At 40.7% G+C, this 14,621-nt stretch overlaps 1 protein-coding gene across 1 annotated transcript in view; it reads right to left on the bottom strand.

Moving 5' to 3' along the window:
• The window catches only part of LOC103912416 (ubiquinol-cytochrome-c reductase complex assembly factor 1), a 46,705-nt gene that overhangs the window by 22,870 nt on the left and 9,214 nt on the right, over positions 1-14,621 (bottom strand). Inside the window, exons 5-7 of the mRNA XM_009318677.1 lie at positions 13,750-13,822; positions 7,598-7,655; positions 1,047-1,155 (exon numbers count right to left, since the gene is read on the bottom strand). Of these exons, the coding sequence (XP_009316952.1) occupies positions 1,047-1,155; positions 7,598-7,655; positions 13,750-13,822 (240 nt within the window). The remainder of the gene's footprint in view (positions 1-1,046; positions 1,156-7,597; positions 7,656-13,749; positions 13,823-14,621) is intronic.

The following is a 14,621-nucleotide window of genomic DNA, read 5'->3' as shown; positions in this document are numbered from 1 at the left end:
ATAGGAATACCCTAGCAGCCTCTCCCTTGGTTATTTGGCTGACAACTAAGACTTGACAATATGCCATTATTGCTATATGAAAACTGTCATTTCTCTAACAGTCTGATTTACTTTAATCACAGATAAACCTCTATTTAATCATTGAACAATTCTTTTCTTTTTACACACCACTGGATATCTTTCCCAGTCCTATTCTCCCACTAGAAGCGCCCTGAACATAGGCATCCTCAATTGTATCAGGTCTCCTGTCGTCACTGTGATACTGGGGTTATGAAAACTATCTCCTACTTCCACTGCTTCTGCACTGCCTTCTCTGAAGACTATCACCAACACAAGGCTGGAGAAACACACTTACAGACTTTAAGGCCAGGAATGACCATTACAAGTAACTAGCATAACCTTCCTCAGAATAGGCCAAAAAGATCCAACCTTGTTCTTCCTTCAAACTTGCAAATGAACTATCCTTGGAGCTACTCTCGCCTTACAATGTTTCTTTTGTGATAAAGACTAGGTATACTAAGAATCCAAAATGAAAAATAAACTAATAACTAGTTATAGTCATGCACAGGAGCTTAACATAAAAACCTCGTCCCTTAACTTTCCTTTTACTCACCATCCTAGATACAGAGAAAACTCAAAGCTCTGCTGGAATTACTTAAGTTGTGGTTATACATTTGGCACCAGTCATGTTTCTCCCTACCCCAGCTGCTTATTCCTATCCACAAATGCCCATTCTGTTATAGCAGCATCCATTTCTGCAATCACATGGCAAACCACATGGAAAATTAATTAATTTCAGACAAATCTATATCTTCATCCAGGCCATGGTACAGTTTCAGAAACAAGGTCAGCAGCTCAATACAACAGGCAGTACAGCTGCGGGAATGAATGGTCAGGAATAAGGGCTACATATACCAGCTTAAGCTAATGAAGAAATAAACAAGCAGCTACAGGTTGATTCTTAGGCATTCTTCCAAGATATGCAAAGTTACAAAAGCATTGAAACATGTGAATCATCAAGATTATCAACACCAAAGATGACTTACCCCCATCACCTTACCACGCTGTTCAACATCCTCCCACATGCAGTGAACTATATAGCGACACATGTATTTTCCTGTGCGACCCTCCTGCTTCATTCGTACCAGACACATCCTGCAAGAACATAAACACCAAATTCACAGCTTCTAGCTTTTCTTCAAATATAAAGAGTAAATTAAATATATTTCAGCTCATTTAAGATTCTCCTTACCGTCTGTGTTTTTGTGATCAGGGAAAAACACACATACAAAGACTTTTTTTTTTTTTTTTAAATAAACTATCACAAACTTTTCTATTCTGTACTCAAGAGCTGTATCTGCTGGATTTTGGCCAATCCAGCTATGGAAGAGTGACAGTGGACTCTATTCTGGCTGACAGTACTGTAATCTAGTTAAACAGTACTGCAACCTAAATTCCTCAGCCTTAAGAACATATCACCCTTTGGAGCAGGAACAAATGTCTTGTCTAATCCTAGGCTACAAGCCAGCTGTAATTCAGCTTGGTATACTAAAGTGGTGTAAAAGTCCGAACTAGCCAAGCTGTGAAAGCTTAAGCAAGTTACAGACTTCACCCAAATTCACGTTAGCAATGCCCTAAATTATTTCAACTACAGGGGTCTTTGGATACATATCCAACCACTTGGCAAAACCCCTACACACAGTACATGCTAGAAGAACTCACAAGTTTGTAAGTGCATTGTGGGATCTTAATGAGAATACCAGGTTGAGTTGTTTTACTTTTTTTTTTAAGCATTAAAGCCACTTGAACTTCATTGCTGCTGTTCTGTCTAAAAAATAAATCATCAGGACAAAAAATTTATTTTGCCTCTTTTACATCTGTAAACAGCATGAACTGAAATACAGGCTAATCCTTCACTAGGTAAGAGCCCAGTCCCATCACCAGTCCCACCTTCTCTACCTCACTAATCAGCTCCGCTCCTGTGTTGAGTCAGAAGTGCCTGTCCAGGATTGACTGAGTTACTGTAGATGAAGTGGTCCTCAAACACTGGAGCTGAAAGAAGTCACTGCTTTGCATAGACATGCTACAGGTGGGAAACTGCTCACAGGAAATTCTTCTTCCAGCTTATGTAAAAGCAACAGAGCAGAGCTGTTGGATGCCACTTTGAAGCAGTTGCATACTAACAATAGTGAATGTGCCACAAGAGTTAAGAAGTAAAAATGATGATTTTTTTTTTTAATCTGTTAATTTCTTCAGTGGACATAAGATCTGTGCCTCCCTACAGGCATTAATAGTATTTGGTGATCTGTGAATGCCAGCTCACCAGGGAGAATCATAAACATTTGAAGCTTGTCTGTTGAGCTGATCTGGAAAAGGACAGATGCCAATCTTTATGATGGATTCTATCTTGTCTACTGATTAGTAAAGATTTTTTTAACCTGCAAAGGAAGCAAAACTTATTGCCAGCGATGAGTCACAGAGACAAAACAAACTGAAGGTAACAAAAACTGCATTAGTCCTATGCTCTTTTTTCTGATTAGAACCATACATTTAAGTCCCACACAAGGGCCATTCAACTGAGAGACCAAAATGGAAAGAAGAAAAGTCCATGGACCAAAATCTGATTTCTAGATGGGGAGCTTCTGAAAGTGACACTCGCATACAAGAGACAGCTCGGGCTCCAACACAAGCCAGGTGGAATGAGGTCAAAAGACTGGAGAGAGGGACAGAGGCATGACAAGTAGACCAATGATCAAAGGGTGGAGTGACTGAGAATCTGGGTAGAGGGTTGGTAGAGAAGGGGAAGGGCAGCAGCCAGCAAAGGGAACGTTGGGAAGACTGGCAATTTCTGTATCAGGAAACAGAGCTGTGTAAGGATTCCCAAGGTTTATATTGTGGCAGGGACGACTCGGTATCTAACAGAACCACTGTCCCAGCAAACAAATGCAATTAAGACAGTATCAAGAAATGAATCCTCATCTTGCTTACAGAAAGATGACAAAGCTTTCTGCTAAAACAATGGTCCAGAACGCAGAGAACAGCTGTCTAGTTACCGGTCCTTCCACAAAACAAATGCACAAAGAGCTTAAAACTTGTGTCTTACTTCCACCAGTTTCAAAACCTTTGCTCCTCTTATGCGTTTACATAATTGAGCTGGATGAAAAAGTTAATTAGTAAGAGTTACTGTATCCCAAATTTTTACCCACTCTTAAGTCAAAGAGAAAAAGACTCAGTTTAAAAGACTAACTTTGGGCTAAGAAAAGCATTTTTATACTTCTCTTGCTGAATACGCAAGCTCAGGAGGAAAAATAAAAAAATTTAAAAAGTTAAAAAATAGTTTAAAAAAAAAAGAAAAGAGTGGCTTGGCAAGAAAACCTCCTCCCAAGCACAAATACTGGTTCCTATCCAGTCTGCCTTCAGTGGTGGTGAAGCAGGAGGAGAGAGCAGTGCACAGACCAACAGCTAACAATTGGTCACTGATGAGCAGGACTGGAGTGGCGTTCAGAGCAAAACCTGCTACCCATGAAGCCTAAAAGGCAGCTCTGTGTTTGGATGCATAGTGCTGTCACAGAGCTGTTCTGCAGCACCACGAGTGAGATCATGGAATTTTGCAGTTTATTTGAAAATTTGGTAGTTTGTTACTACACCTGCCATCTGAGGTTTAAAAGACATAGACTCTTTAAAGACTATAAACCTTCTAACTAGATCAACACAGTGTGAAGCATTTTATCGTTTCACTACAGAATCTGTTCTGTAGTTTAGTCAAATACTGACTCATCTTTGTCAAACCATGAAAGCAAAATTAGTCCAAGCTATCTTTAGAAAGCCATCTACCTGACATTGGTTGGGTTGGATAATTTATACTGTATTTGTTATGCAAAGAAAATTACATGAAAGGATGCCTGAAAAGGAACAGGAGCACCTATAACTCAACCCATCTTAGATGAGGTGTAGCAGTTTCCCACAACAGCCTCAGCTACAACAGCTTCTGTCAGTATTCCCAAAGTGCCAACAGACTGGCTTGAACACCAGAAGCAGTAGTCAACACCACCCTGTCAACTGTTGTGAGGTGGTTCAGTGCCATGCAATCAAGGTGTGATAATGCATTATACTTCTAAGGACAAAGCCCACTCAGAGCTTCCTGCTATCCCCTGCACTTCGCCACTTGTTCCCACTTCCTCAGTTGCTCCAAAGCAACTATTTCTGGGGCTGTTATACTTGTTCCGAGAAATTACTCTGGCTTAACAACACAAGTGTCAACAGCAATTTTGGAAGGCTTTATTCTGTTTAACCCATTCACAAATGGCCAGCAACAGGGGGGACAGGAGACACAAGCTCCTGAATCGACTTTGTCATCAGCTATATGTTGTGACATACACTTCTATGAATAATGGTAACAAGCAGAATTCTGAACTTTTCCTGATTAGGTTTGCATGTTATCCGGTGCCCCAGCCTAGCAAGTTCACCAACTACTGTATTTACAGCCACGTACACATCTTTGCTGGGGCACAAGCTAAAAGAACCGAGCCCGGCTGTGCAGTCTTCCCTTCCCCTGGTGCCTTTGCTTAGGCCATGTAGCCCATTCCCTCCTGTTAGGGCAGGATCAACTAAATGCCTACGACCTTCCAGATAAACTTGTTCTTAAAACTCCTCTCAAGCAAGACTCCTCTGATGTAATTTAGACCCCTTTCTCCCTGCCCTCTCTACCATGAAACACAGTTTTTTCCCTTTCTTCTGAAGCAGCACATTTCAAAATGGTATGGTATCCTCAGTCTTCTCTATGCAAATCTGAGAAATCTTTTCCTGCAGGAACTGCTTTCTACATACTTGGTGGTTGTTCTTCTCTGGACTCTCTCAGACTGATCAACACTTTCTCAGGTGCAGATTTCCTTATGAAAAATAATGCTCAGATGAATTCTTGCAACAGATCTGAGTCTTTCAGAACAGGAATTGTAGCACCACTCTATTTTGATCCTAAATACTTTAGAGATGTCACCGTACTTGGTGTGGTGAAAATATGAAGGGAGCTCTAGGTATGATACATCCTGCACCGAGACATTTCTTAGTACAGTCACCAAAGTCATCTCTTTGGCAGCTTCATAACAGCTCTGAACACAGCCAATACTCCATTTAGACTGCCACTGCTTGGGAAAAGGCAAACCCAGCAGTGGAGATGAACAGCTTAAGATTTTCTAAAAGGTGTGGTCTTCTAAATATAAAGAAAGAGTCTTCCTGACATCAAAGGTGTGAAGTAACAGAAACGGCCTACAAAAACATGACATTCAGGAAAGAATATTGATAGGTTGATCTTCTAAAGTATAGTTTTAGCACTGCATTGGAAGGCACTGGAGTGTATCTAAAGGAACATTATCTTGAAAGAAGTTAACAAAAGCAGAGCATCTGAATTTCCCCCCTTTGTGACTGGAGGTAAGTAGGACAGACAAGAAGAAACAAGAGCCAGAGATTCAAACAGAGGACCCACCAGAATCTGTAACACAAGAATGTATGCTCTGACAAGCACCTTAAGTCTATAAAAGGTGAGATACAAAAAGCATAGAAACACAGTTGACTAGAACATGATGGGCAATGACAACAGCAAGAAAGGAGGCAGGGTTTACCAAACTAGGAAAAACTGTCATCTTCTCCAGCTCCAGAAGACACTCTAAATCAGTTGAAACTAAAACTGAAGAAGAGGGAAGAATTAAGTACACCAGAAAGTGATCTAGATTGCATTGCAAGGGGGAACAGGAACGTTTTAACAGATGGTAATCAGAATCTACATGGTCAGGTTGCTGGCCACCAGATCAGGAAGGTTTCTAGCCTCTCAGGCAAAGGTCCAGCAGGAAAGACAGAGGTATTGGAGCCTTCAGACAAAGGTAGGATGTCCTTGACGTTGCCAGAGCTAGCAGAATCAATAATGTTCTGCTCCCACTTTACTGATGTCAAACTGATTAAAGAAAGAGAATCAGAGAGAACACAACAAACATGACTGTGAAAGCAAAATTATGTCATGGCAGGATCCTGGTCACTGAGCTAATCCCAAGCAAAGCCTGCAGCATTTCCCAGTGACCCAGGTAATGAACAGGCCTGTCACAGGCTTCTCTGTATCCTGGAATATCAAACTGGATCTCTCATTTGTGGTCCAGAATGACCGTGCTCCTTAGGTCAAGCTGCCAGGAACACGGAGGAGCCAGGCACATAAACCTTAGAAAAATTAACCTTTAGTGCTAACATCCACACTTGAATTTTCATTGCTGTCATACCAAGTAGAGGGATTTGGTTCCTTCCTGCTTGTGTAGTATATTGCTGTCAACCTGTCCACCATAACTTAAACATAAGAGTACTTAAATTTCCCTCATTAAATGTCTCCTTAACATCACCGGCTCAAAGCGTGGCAACTCTTGGCCTTCTCCAATGTAGCTTTGATCTCAGAATTTTTGTGTCTATTCCATACTAGTTTCATCTCTATCATAGTCTCCTTGTTTATTTTTATGCCTGTCGTGAAAGAAGACTATGTATCTTGAATTTGATGCTGTGTATCACAGAGTACATTTTTCTGTCAATACGAAATCAAGATGATGTGGAAAAAAGTGTGTTCTTTGCAGATTCATGTTACCGCTCTTTGTTTTTCCCCGGACACTTATAAACAGTTTGGTTTTGAGTATTTATTGCAGTAGTTTTCCAAATATCGATATGAGTGATTAGCTTATCAATTTTTAAAGCCTTTTTTCCACAGAGAACAGTAAGAAATAAATAAACTGCAAATCTCAAGGGTCTTCCTTACTTGATTCCACTGATTTCAATAACTGGTAATTTCAATGGTTCTGCTAATTTATTCATTCTTTAGTGAAATGAATTGCCCCATCTTTCAAAATATTGAGGAGACAGGAAATTAAAAGGAGGGAAGGGGGAAAAAAACGAGGCAAGGAAATAAGGGGCCTATGCTTAAGTGCAGCTATTTCAGTACAAACTTCCTTTCAGCCTTTGGATAGCTGAACGTAAGTCTATGGACTTCAGTTTCCTGAAAGATCTGGCACTTAAAGATTACTGTACTCCTTTGTGCATCCCTCTGACCTTTACAAGTATGTAATGCTAGATGAAAACCTGATTTTTTTGGCTACTATTTTCACAAATGAAAAAAGGAAAAGACTTAATGTTTAAGGTGTGAAATATTTTTACGCGTAGCCACGCTGGCATTCACCAACCTGCATGTACGTTTCAGAGGTACAAGAATAAATGCCAATGCTATAATTTGTTAAATGCTTCTGACGAGCAGCAACTTCAATCACCACAAATTCTCCCAATTTAAACCACTTTTACATAAATTTAAACTTATCCTAAAACACCCAAGAGCTTTCCACATAGGCTTTTAGAAAACTCATGGCAAAGATCATTCCACTACGGAGGAATTTAGAGATGTAAAAGATGTTAGCTTCTCTATGGGACTTTTTGTTCTTTAGTAGAAAACTGCTAACATTCAGTAAATTGAATATAACCACTATCACAAATAACCATGGAGCCTACTTTTTCTCACATTAAGGTACATACCACTCTATTTCCTGAAAATAGTTATATTACTATTTTACTTTTCACTTACCAGACATGAAGCTGGGCTACTAGAAACCATGAATTCAAAGTATCAGGCATTTGGCACCCTTGATGGGAGGGGGAAAAAAACCACAAAAACAGAACTAAGTATTAATATGAATTTCATCACGTTTTGCACCTAACAAATTCACTACACCAAAATCTAAATACATTTTAGTAATTTAATTTCTGGCCCTAAACGGTACATACATATCAGAAGCAAACATCATTTACTGTCACACTTGTGCTTAAACTCTAGAACATGCACCCAACCACAGAATGCTGTAGATTCCAAAAGATTTCATGTGTTTAGAACTCACTTAGATAACATTTAGAGGGCGGGAGGGGGGAAATCCAAAATGGAGAATTAGACAAACACGTGGCTTCTAGCTCAGGAGGTCCCAAAGCAGTAAAGAATAACAGGAAAGTATCAACAGATGCTTTGCTCCATTCTTACACCTTCCTTTAACATGTGCTTTTGCCTCCTGCCAGGGACAGGATACTGTGCTAGCTGAGTCTTTGCTCTGACTCCACTGTTCAGATTTACTACACGGCTGTGCAGCCCACAGCACCCTGAACGTAGAATGGCTAGAGGCAAGGTACATTAGGATTAAACCCACCAACCAACCATAGAAACAATTTCTGTTTCCAGATTTAGCTCTACTCCGATAGCCACTGGGTTTCCCAGAGATGGTTTGTCCATATGCATATTCACACTATGGATCTGCATGTGCCATTGTGAGGCTGGAGATTTAGGCTATGTGGCACAGAAACCATATTCCTCTTCCTCATGCTTGAAAAGCATGGACCTATGGGTTATGTGCACATTAAGTCCTTCAGTTCCTGTCAATCTTAAACCTTCCTCCTAGGAAGTCATCTCTACATCTGTTTCCTGGAGAAGTTTTTAAGAGGAGTACCTAATGAGAAGGATCTGACACAGTCACCTTGGCCTACCCAGCACTTGGTCTTGTCGTCTGGACTGTTCAAACCTAGCTGTAAGAAGGCCAGAGAGCATTCAGAAATGGACTGTCCAGTCAGATGTGCCCCAAGGAAGTCAACTTTATCTTTTCTGTGTTGAATATATTCCTTCCTGACTCCTATACTTCTTGGTTCTCAAGTATTACCAAGGAGATTCACCCGGATCATGAAGCAATACTTTTCACTGCCTCTTTCTTTTTATATGCCAGCTATGCTCAGGCAACCACCAGAAGAACCAAGAAAATAATCGCTATTCCTCCCTCCTCAGAGAGTTGACTCCATCAGTGCTTAGGAGGTGCCAAGCTTCAGCATCAGTGCCCATACATCACCTATGCCACCTCCAAGACAGTGTAAAGACACTAACAGTCTATGTTTGGATATTAAACACAAGTTTCCCCTCACCCTTCACCCCTTTTGGCTCTCTCATTCCTATTAGAAATAGTTCATGTGCCTAGAAATGACTCCTTTGACCTAAAGGCATGCCAAGCCGTCTCTAACCAGGGCAAGAGTACACAATGCTTGCATTAATCAAACCATTTCATTAAATGAGGGTTCCACAAGCAAGATTCAAAGTAAAACACTTAGTTCAACAGACAGAAGTTTCTGAAGTAGAAGTTACCATTTATCAGTCTCCCACCACAGAAATCACTCTTCAGTGGAAAAGCAAAGCTCATACCTCTAGCACTGGAAATACGGAAAGTTTTTGAAGACCTATTCAGTACCCAGGAGGGAAGAATTTTTTCTCTAACTTTCCAAGTGTTGCACTTCTATTTTTATAATTAATTTTTTAACTTCTATATTAGGACCATCTACATCATAAATTTAAAGGAAGGATGGCTCCTTTAAAGCAACAAGCTTGCCCTCAGATATCGGCTTTTTAAAAGGAATGCAATTCTAAAATTTGGTCTTTTGGAACATCTTATTCAGGGAAACTAACTGGGGAGAAAGATCCATCCTATAATTAAACAGAAAATTACTCCCTTCAGAATACAGTTAGATACAGAAAAAATGTCTGATGGTAAAGCTACCTATGAAATTACTGTGATTATTATCAGCTGGGGAATAAATCTATTCTGCCCACAGAACACATCCTGTCCACATGTCTGCATACAATTAGACACATGAACACTCAGTATTATGAGGACATACCTCTTCCTCCAGTCATATTCTGCACTTAAAATTCATCAGGTAAGGGATGCAAAACTTGAACGTGGACTTTCTTTCATGATAGATCATCTTTGCCACTACCACAATTTTAGGAAGGACGCAATGGGATAATATCCCCACACCCTGCAAAAAAACAGGTGCACTATGTCAGCGTTCCCCTGAGTGTAACAGATAGCAGCAAGTGTCTATAAGGCACCTGATGGGCTAAGGGAGACAGAAGAATCCAGAGTCCTGTAGGTAAACTCCAGCCCTTTCGAGCTGCTTGGTAGCCCCACTAGGAGCCATCTGAAAGGCTGTTTTGACAGGGCCAGCTCCTTACTACTGCAGTTGCATGACAGTGGAGCAGTTGACAGTATTAACAGTTCAAGATGAATTCAAGGTAACCCTACACTCCATGTTCATCAGACAAACTTCAGCTCAGCTCTCAGTATCACCTACCTGATCCTAAAAGCTCTTCTGACCTTTCAAGTATAAGGTAAGGCATGAAACACTCCTCACCAGTGGCTACCTCCTTCATTTTGTTAGAGCACCTAAGCTCTGCAAGCTTTGTGCACAGAAAGCCTGGCACCAGCAATCTTGCTATTCCCTCTACTACTTCTCTGCTCTCCTTTAAACAGGAAACAGCTGAAGTCCTAAAACAGCTCCACTTCCCATATAAGCAGAACAGTACAGACATTTGGGACATAGGCTCTAAAGCGGAGTTCCCAAAGTTTTGTCCATGGATGATCACAAAACAAAGAGACAATTTTATTATACCTGCCATTCTGTTAACTGCAGTATAATACTAGAGTCAATTAAAATGCCTCCTTTATATACTACAGTGGCCTCATGACTTGCATATCCACAGTCCCTATTTTGGGAACTGCTGTTCTAAGGCATAATACAGAGAAAGGCAGTTCACAGGGCTCATACTGCGTAACAGAAAGTCTCAGAAATTTCACTAGTTATCAGCAGAAATGCACTGAGATAGCAAGGTAGACTATGAGACATGAAATGCTATCATCGTCCTAGTCCTCAACACCATACTATCCAGTCTTTACACTCTATGTCACCTCTGTCAGAGAACTACTTGACAAAATCCACATACCAATCCAAGTTCTACAAGGTCACATTGCAGTCGTTATTCATGCCACAACATAACCGCATCACAAAAGCACGTCCAGAAACACTGAAGAAGGCTCTATGAAGAACTGGTCCTGATCACACAGAGTTAATGAGCCCACAAATGGTTTTACACACACATGGATGTACGGTTTTCAAGTCCAGCTCAGTAGGCTAACAACTCACAAATGGCAGAGAAAAAGCTCATAAGCTCTCCAGAGACCAGAGCTGACTATGCAGTTCACTTGGATATCTCAACACCATGCAACTAGAGCCAGAAGTGCTGGGGGCAGCAAAGTATAAATACACCACTAGGTCTACATACAGTCAGCTTTGGCTCAAGCAGACCTGAGCTGGGTCCCATGCAGCACCATTACTACTCTTAGGGTTCCTAAGCAGTGCAATTCACCACGTGGGTGTGCAGCACCCACATCAGCATAGTCTCAGGTACACCTGTGCTTGCTGCATCATCAAGGGACAGAGTTAAGAGTTAGTTGCTTCCTGTTCCTACTAGTCCCCCAGGTTGCTCTTTTGGGAGTAAGCTGCAGTCCTGGCTTAAGCGATGCCCATCTTTATTTGAAAAAGGAGCAATTCAGAAAAAAACAGCTCCTGACTGACCTAGTTTGATGAAGACATGGTGAATTGAACTGGAAGTTGGATATCTTGCTTCATGCCATGTTTCCCCCTCTTAATCTTGTACTCCTCACCACCTACTTTATGCCACAGCTGCTGTCCATCAGACCTTTCCATGTGCCACATTAATTCATTAACACAGCAAAACAGTAAGTCTGTAAAAAACCGGGCTGTTTTATTTCAGTGACCTAAACAGTTCACCAGAGGACATGGTAATTGTCCAGTCCAGAACACAGGCAGAGGAAGACAGAGAAGTGAGCCTTTTCCCTTTGGCCACTATTTTGACTCAGCTACCCATGGAACCGCAGCCTAAAGCTTCTTCATTGGCAAAATCAATTTAAAAGGTTCCTGCCCACCCCATACAGTCTGTGTTTTAGGGGAACTACTTTTTAAACATGGATCACATGCCTGTTAAATTTAGAGCTAATTCCCCAAACAGCTGCAGCTGTAAGTAGATAGAAGTAACAGAAACAACTTCTATCTGTTTTTATATGAAAGCAACGATTTCTCTGGAACCACAACCATAGACCCCAACACCACAGGCACCGATGGGTGCATCACGCACTGTCAATCTCGGCAAAACAAACTATCTTGTTCCTTACGTAACAATGGTCTCAAGTCAATGCAAGCATAGGTTTCCCTGGGTGTAAATTCAGAGATGAACTGGCTATAACTTGTACTACAGAGCAAAAGACAAGGAGCAACAAGGACATTCTGGAAAAAAGGTGAAACTTGAAGGACAGGCTTGCCAGCTGTTTGTGATAGGTTTAAAGTGAGGGGGAGCTCTGGGAACTTCCTCTTTAAAACAGTAAGACAATATATCAAGAATACAACTGAGTCATTTTACTCAGTATTGAGCCTGAAAATCTGTGCCAGTATCTTTTTCACAGACATGTTTTGAAATTCCTTTAAATTTTAATCTAGGGCAACATTTATATATCTTTGTACAATTAACCTGTTAAGCACAGATAGTGAAACACCAGTTAAAAACAGCAAAGCCTCTGTTTGAGAGGCAAATATGACAAACAGAAGAGAACTTATCTGAGAAAGCCTGAGAGGGCACACAGCTGGGGAGAGGTGTGTGCACAGGAAAAATGAGGTTCTAATTTTTTCATGACTAATGATGAATCCTACTGCTCACAGAGTTCTCTCACTCCTGCAACCGCTGAAACCACATCACAGTTTTGGAAAACCTTCTGAAAACCATCGGAAAATCTTGCAGCAGCAACACCATGTACCAAACCACCCTCAATAAGCTCTGCACTACATGAACACACAAAGATGTCCCTTCAGCTGATCTCTCAAGAGGCAGCAGCAGCAGCCCCAACCTGTGCTGGTGCATCATAAAGCCGTAAGAAAGCATTTGGTAGCTCAGCAACTCAGGTGACAAGCCAGATCAAGGTAATGGGTTTACTACCAGCTAAATCACACTGACATAGGAAATAATTCACATAAGAATAAAATATTATTGAAGCTTATGTAAGTCTCAAAAACACATCTTCCCCATTCACCAGCCAGACACGATACTAATAAAAGCAACAACGGATTTTTTAACTAATAGCTAAAAAACCACGTGCAACATGGAAAAGCCATCCCAGTTCAAGCCAATATTATTCCTATATACTTAAAGGAGGGACTTGTGGCTTTGTTCTAAGTCATACTCTCTACCCAGTCAAGAGATGTGTCCTGGTGTAATGCTGTCACAGTCAGTAAAATGTAGAAAGTCTCTTAAGTTCTAGCCAAACCTGCCCCAGCCATGAGGAAGAGAGACAGGTAGGACTCTGTGATCTAACTGACCCTGTATCATAAAAAAAAAGTTGTGCATCAGTGGAGGGGGATGGTTCTCAGACCTGGATCCCGGTTATACTGGACCTTCTCACAACTGGTCATAGGACAGGGTAGGACACAGAGACCATCTGACCACAGTAAAAAGGGAAGAGAGATCTGGATTCTTAGTTTATCCCACCCCTGGTAATAAAAAAGGCAATATCCTTCCAAGTCCAGGATATTCTGGGTTTTACCTATTCCCACCCTTGTTCTTGTTCTCCATCACAGTGGGCAAAATGTAACAATCCCAGGCTCCAGAATCTGCCCTTGAACCCTTGCCACTTCAGAGCTTAAGGGAATGCTGTAGTACACTCAGCTTCTAGTTGACCGTGCACTGCTAGGGTCTGACAAGTCTTTTTGCTGTCATATTTATTGGTATAAATATATCTAAAGAATTTTCATCAGAAGTTCTCTCACCAGGGCAGTAGTCCAAATACCATCAAGTCCATTACTTACTGTTAAAAAATTCCTCGTAGTCAGTTTTCTCCACACAGCATGTGTACATGCGCAAAGCTGCTACCTTAATTTTCTAAAGAAAAAGAAAAGACAATACTTAAAGTATTCATCATGAGAGCTAGTGAACACTATTGGTTTTGTTAAATACATACACTATCATTTTCTGAAAAGACTTCTTTTGAGAATCACGATCACTTGAGATTTTCAGGAGCACATTAAACTATTATATCTCCCAGAAATGACACAAGTATAATCAGTCTTGCCTTGAGGCAAAAAAATTATTAAATGGCTTCTTGAATACCCTTCCAAATCTAGTTTAATATAATACTGTCATTACAGAAAAATAAATGAAATGGCTTTCCTTACAGAGACTCTGAAGATCCCAATTCACAATTCCTGGTTTCCTCCAATAATTTTAACTGGTGTATACCACTCAGTGTTTTGTATAATTTAAGTTTTCAATATTAAAGTGACATATGAGACATGTCCTAAAAATATCTCTTTTCCTACAAAAATGAAAATTGACCAACTAAGCTTCACAAGTGAGAAAGGAATCCCAAATGATGAATGACATGAGGTATACTCAGGTGCTTTGGCACTTCTGATTTTGTTCTTGGCCTGCCATCGCACCAGAAACACCTTCAGTGCATCATCTGTAATAAAGATACATGTGCTGAAGCTTCAAAGAGCACAATAACCGATAGCAAAGATCTTAAAGAGAAGAGAGGTCAGCCATTCCTGTTTACTAACATCAAGGGGAGAAAAATAAAAAAATTTGAAAACTCCAGAGCCCACTCCCTTACCTAAGCCAGAAAGCAGCACTGGGTTTGGGTTGTTTTGCGTTCTTTTTTTTTTTTTTTTTTTTTGCCATC

This window comes from Pygoscelis adeliae, unplaced genomic scaffold, assembly GCF_000699105.1.
Source record: "Pygoscelis adeliae isolate BGI_AS28 unplaced genomic scaffold, ASM69910v1 Scaffold72, whole genome shotgun sequence".
Classification (NCBI taxonomy): domain Eukaryota; kingdom Metazoa; phylum Chordata; class Aves; order Sphenisciformes; family Spheniscidae; genus Pygoscelis; species Pygoscelis adeliae.
The sequence above is the reverse complement of the archived record's forward strand: the minus strand, read 5'-3'. Positions and strand labels throughout refer to the sequence as shown.